Source organism: Dipodomys ordii, unplaced genomic scaffold (assembly GCF_000151885.1).
Source record: "Dipodomys ordii isolate 6190 unplaced genomic scaffold, Dord_2.0 Scaffold138, whole genome shotgun sequence".
Lineage (NCBI taxonomy): Eukaryota > Metazoa > Chordata > Mammalia > Rodentia > Heteromyidae > Dipodomys > Dipodomys ordii.
In genome coordinates this window covers 901,252-907,003 of record NW_012267354.1, presented here as the reverse complement: position 1 = coordinate 907,003, position 5,752 = coordinate 901,252, and the positions used below count along the sequence as shown (strand labels likewise).

General features: G+C 50.7%; 1 protein-coding gene across 2 annotated transcripts in view; it reads left to right on the top strand.

Annotated features, from left to right (window-relative positions):
• Positions 1 to 5,752, top strand: part of LOC105996957 (HLA class I histocompatibility antigen, B-7 alpha chain-like) — a 66,407-nt gene that overhangs the window by 7,824 nt on the left and 52,831 nt on the right. Inside the window, exons 3-7 of one of the 2 annotated variants that reach the window (XM_013031206.1) lie at positions 78 to 353; positions 849 to 1,124; positions 1,252 to 1,368; positions 1,782 to 1,814; positions 1,940 to 1,987. In XM_013031206.1, the coding sequence (XP_012886660.1) occupies positions 78 to 353; positions 849 to 1,124; positions 1,252 to 1,368; positions 1,782 to 1,814; positions 1,940 to 1,987 (750 nt within the window). The remainder of the gene's footprint in view (positions 1 to 77; positions 354 to 848; positions 1,125 to 1,251; positions 1,369 to 1,781; positions 1,815 to 1,939; positions 1,988 to 5,752) is intronic. The other variant, XM_013031207.1, reaches the window with a different exon arrangement.

Below are 5,752 nucleotides of genomic sequence, written 5' to 3'. Positions count from 1 at the left end.
GGGGGCGGGGACTATGGTGGAGAGGCCTTGAGTATTTGCCTGACTTCCTTGACATGCCTTTCCTGGGGGGATGGTAGGCTCCCATACCCTCCAGTTCATCTATGGCTGTGAGCTGCAGGAAGATGGCAGGAAGAGCGGGCACTGGCAGTATGGCTATGACGGTGAAGATTACCTCATCTTGGATATGGACTCTGAGGAATACTTGGCAGCCTCATCCCCTGCCAGGTACACCACACAGAAGTGGAAGGCCTCTGGGAACAACATAGAACACGACAAGATCTATTTGGAGAATGAATGCATCTTGTGGCTGAAGAAATATTTGAAGCTTGGAAGGTACAATTTGAACTACACAGGTAATGATGTCGCCCAGCTCCCCTTCCCAGTATCCTCATGGCCCCATCAAGGCCCCTACTCTTCTCTCAGGGCCACCCCTGCACAGGGGTGTGGCTCTCTATTGTGGAGGGTGGGGCTCATGTTGAGGGTAACTGCCCTCTGGAGTCTCCTGGGCAGAACTCCCTGCTACCTTCCCAAGTCCTCCCTTGGAGGACAGTGTGTCTCAGGAGACTGGTAGGCACATGCATTAGCTCTTGGGGGTTTTGTTACACATGGGCTTCTCCCATTAGAGACACAGCTGTGAGGCTTGAGAGTCAGAAAATGGAGCCCGTGGAGGATGTTGGGAATGAATTCCCAGGCCTTTTTTTGGGTCCCTGCTTAGCTTAGGATGGGTTCCCTCCACCCCACCTAGATGACACCATTGGAGGGGCTGGAGTTCTGGCTCCTGACATTCATTACATCAGATGTTACTCAACATGGCTGCACATGGATCCTCTCTACTTTATCTACCTCAGAGAGTCCCCGGACCCACGTGACCCACCACCCCCTTTCCAACCATTATGTGACCCTAAAGTGCTGGGCACTGGGTTTCTACCCTGCGGAGATCACTCTGACCTGGCTGCGGGATGGAGAGGAACAGACCCAGGAAATGGAGCTGGTGGAGACCAGGCCTGCAGGAGATGGAAGCTTCCAGAAGTGGGCAGCTGTGGTGGTGCCTTCTGGGGAGGAGCAGAGATACACATGCCATGTGCAGCATGAGGGGCTGCCTGAGCCCCTCAGCCTGACATGGGGTAAGCAGGGCTGAGGGCACAGAGCACAGCTGTGCTCAGAGACAGCAGGAGGCATGTGCAGCTCTCAGCAGGTAAGGACTGAGAGCTGGGCTCACAGCCCTCATCCTCTTTTCCCTTCTCTTCCCAGAGCCGCCTGCTCAGCCCACCATTCCCAACACTGGAATTGTCATTGGCGTGGGCATCTTTGCAGTTCTGGTTATTGTAGCTGTGGTGGTTTTTGTGCTGTGGAGGAAGAGGACTGGAGGTAGGAAGGTGGAGGTCTGAGTTCCTGGGCCACTTGTGGGTTTCAGGCCCCAGGCAGAAGTGTGAGCTGCACTCCTAATGGGAAGTTGCAGCACACTCAGGGCCTTCCCCAGCCTGACAGCTCCTCTTCTGTAAATCACCTGCAAAACAAAGGACATAAAATTCCCCCTCCTGAGGGTGGTGATGGGAACTGATTGCAGCACTCAGGCCCACAGGGACTCAGGTGCCCACTGAGGTCACACTCCAGGAGGTCCTGGGGTCTCTCTTCCCAACTGTTGCACTCCTCTCTCCTGATGCTTCTTTGGTTCTATGGTCACATTTCTAGAAACTTCCCATGAGGTCAAGGCTAGGGGTTCATCCAGGCCCTCCTGGCACTGCTTGTGTCCTGCCTCTCACATGGTGTTTCTCCTACAGGTGACAAGAGAGAAGGCTATGATAAGGCTGCAAGTGAGTGCCATGGGGGAGGAGGTGACCTTTGTTGTGGTGCAGACAGGATCTGTGGGAGCTCCTGCACCCCGGAATTCCTCCAGTGACGCCTGTGTTCTCTAACCAGTTCCTCTCTTCCACCACAGGAGACGACAGTGACCAGGGTTCTGATGCTTCCCTCAGAGCTCAAAAAGGTGACAACTGGAGACCCTAATTGGGGGGCAGGGCTGAGGCGCAGGGAAGGCTGTGTTGTAGTTGCAGGGTCTGTGCATTGGGTGTTAGTGGCCTGCTCAGAGTGTGTCGCTAACAGTGACTGATCTGCATTGTTGTGCTTGTTCTTTTCTCCTGCAGTGTGACACAGCTGCTTTGTGTGGTCTGAGAGGCACAGCATTTGTTCCTGCCTCTCCTCCTCCCTCCTGGGACATCATGAGCTCCTGACTTCTCTTCCTGTACCTGGGTTCTGACCGTGTCCAGGCTTCTGTGTGCTGTTAGCATCCTGTGAGGAACTGAGGAGCCAGCCCAGCCCTGAGCACCAGGACCCTCCCCACACTGACCTGGGTCTCTTTCCCCTCCAGCTGCTGCTCCAGCAGAGGCGGGGCCAGGGCTTCCCCATCCCTGACTTCACTTTCCCTTGCTCTGAACTGCAGCTGCTTGCTTCCCCACTGATACAGAGAATGTGGATGTGGGTCTGCGATTCAAAAAGTTGTCATGGAAAATGGTTGAATAAATCACTAAATGACTCCAAAAGTTGAGGTAGAAAATAAAACATGATTAACTTCCAAAATCATCATGTTTGCTGATCTGTGTTGTGGGCGGGGCCAGGGTTAGCCTGAGAACAGGCAGGTTTGGATAGGAGCTCAGTCCATTCTGGACTGTCATGTATTCAGTCCTCACCTGGGTTGTCTTCCCTGCTCCTCAGTTGTGTTGTTTTCCTAGAACCTTCTCCATGAGCACCTATGATCAGAGGGGCTTTTCCTTGGTCTAGGACACAGCACAGACTGTGCAGGTGAGACTAGGCTCAGGCCTGAGTCCTCTACTAAGGCTCCATCTGTTCGTCTCCATACTTACGTCCCTTCTTGTCATCCTGCATGAGCTGGTGTCTTGTTGGTCTTCTGGGTGTCCTGTGACAGCAGCAGGGGGTGTGTTCCTGTCACTACCTCCCAAAGCACAAGGCAGCCTTGCACAGGGTGTGTGTGGTGAGGAGAAAGGCAATGTGAGGCAGCTTGCTTTCCTTCTAGCACTGCTGCCTCCAGTGTGGTTCTGTGCTGTCCCCAGTGCCCTCAAGGGAGCCACCTATGGGAAGAGCAGAGAGGAGGGATGTCAGGTTTCTCCTGTGAGCTCCCTTCCTGATCCTCTGCATCTTCTCTGCCCACCTTCCCTCCACCTGCCCTCAGCTCTGGTTACTCCCAGCTCTGGTCCCACCCAAATTCCTGGATTGAAGAGCAGAGTCAGGAAGGGGTTATGATCCCATCTTGATTGGCTGAGAGATTATGGAAGTTAGTGGAGTTCATGTCCACATGTGAGTGTCAGGGCATTTCAAGGAGAATGGGTCATGAGGGCTCTGACCTAGAGAGAATGTCATTAGGTGGTACATTTTAAACCTGAACAGAGTCCTGGAAGCTGGTGGACTGTGGTAGTTGGGACTCCACTGTGTGTGGGGTTCCTTGGGGATTGTGTTTTCTCTGCACCCTGTTACTGCCCTGCTCTGCCTCCTGCTGCCACGAGAGGCGCTGTGCTTCCTGCTGTGCCCTGCCTTCCCTCTAAGGCTGACTTGGTCCTTTCCAACCCTGACCAAAACACTCCCTTCTGCTCAGCTTCATTCTCAGAAACAAATTAAGACAGGAATCTCCTGGCAGACAGCAGGGCTTTTGCTCTGTCTGACTACTTAACAATGTGGTTCTTAGGCCTTTAGCTTGGTCTGCAGATTGAATTTGGAATCTCTCAGAAAGTCAAAGGAGGTCAGAACTGTCATGCTTGTGGAGCATGTGTGCCAGCAGAAGAGACAGGTGGCAGGGTGTGTAAGAGAGCAAGGAAGGACCATGACATGCAGGAGGAAGGCAGTGCTGCAGGACCGGTGACATGGTGTGGGCGTGGGGACAGAGCTGACTGTGGTACTGGGTGTTCATCATGACCTGGGAGGGATCTTTTCTGAGTTGTGAAATTCTACAAGAAGATATCTAGAGAAAGTTTTGGTAAACTGGAAGATCTCCTTGTGCAAAGTCCTTACCTCTTGTGTGCACTGCCCAGATCTATTGCTGAGTTGAGCCTTTGAGAAGAGACCTGAAGACAAGATTGACACTTGGGGGATTTTTCTTTGTGTGTATGTGCTAGTACAGGGCTTGAACTCATGGCTTGTGTGCTGTCCCTCAGCTTGTTCTTGGTCAAGGTTACTGTGCTTTTTGAGTCAAAGCTTTCCTTTCTGCTTTTGTGAAATAAGAATTCCCCAGACTTTCCTATCAGTTTCAAGCCATGAGTGGGAGAAGTCTGCCTCCTGAGTAGGTAGGAGTATAGCAGGATCCACACTACCTGACCTAGATAGTGATTTTTTTGTGTGTGTGTCATTCCTTGGGGCTTGAACTCAGGGCTTGGGCACTCAAAGCTTTTATCACTCAAAGTTAATACTCTACCAATTTGAGCCACAACATCACTTCTGGCATGAGCCACTTGCTCTCAGTTGAGATGTATTTATTTATTTTCAGTTTTGGGCTTGAACTCAGGGCCTGGCACTGTCCCTCAGCTTCCTTTGTTCAAGACTAGAATTCCACCCGTTTAACCTTACTGCTACTTCCAGCCTTTTCCATGTGGTTGGAGGTATCAAAGCCAGGGCTTCATGCATGTTGACAAGCATTCTACCACTAAGCCACATTTTCAATCTCTGATATATATATATATATATATATATATTTAAGTCGAAGAAGATGTTTAATGAAGAAGAAGAAAAAAAGGTAGACATACAAATGTCCCAGAGGCCGGGCTCTGGTGGCTCACGCCTGTAATCCTAGCAACTCAGGAGGCTGAGATCTGAGGATTGCAGTGCAAAGCCAGCCCGGGCAGGAGAGACCATGAGACTCCTATCTCCAATAAACTACCATAAAACCAGAAGTGGTGCTGTAGCTCAAGTGGTAGAGCGCTCACCTTGAGCTGAAGAGCTGAGGGACAGGGCCCAGGCCCAGAGTTCAAGCCCCAAGACCGACCAAAAAAAAAAAAAAAAACACAAAAAACCCCCACAAATATCCCGAGTATAGGTTTAATCTATCCAGGCCTGTAGTTTCCAAATGTGACCACAGGATGGCGATATAAGCCCGGCCTTTTTTTTCTTTCTTTCTTTCTTTTTTGTCTGGTCCTGGGGCCTGATCTCTGGGCATGGGCACTGTCCCTCAGCTCTTCAGCTCAAGGCTAGCACTCTTGAGCCACAGTGCAACTTCCGGCTTTTTTTCATTTTGCTTATGTGGTGCTGTGGATTCAAAACCAGGGCCTCAGGCATTCAAAGCAAGGGCTCTACCACTGAGCCAAGTCCAAGTCTTCCCAGACCCAAGTCCAGCTTTTTCGTTGTTGGTTTTTTTGTTTTTTTTTTTTTTAATCAATGTAGAACCATATACATAAGTGCTGAAACCTGGCTCTGGTGGATCATGCCCAGTATCCTAAACACTCAGGAGACTGAGATCTAAGAATTGCTATTCAAAGCCAACCCAGGCAGACACATCTCCATGAGACACATCTCCAATGATCCATAAGAAAACACAAGGTACTGCTGTAGCTCAAAGTAGTACAACACTAGCCTTGAGCAAAAGAGCTCTGAGTTCAAGACTTAAAACAGATGTAAAAAAAAACCCCAAAACCAAACAAACACAACCCTCCCCCCCCCAATAATACTGAGTAGGCAGGAAGATGTCAACTTTGGTACTTGGAAACCTTTGGGTAAATACAGCCCTTTGGAGGCACAGGCCTCTGTTGCTTTG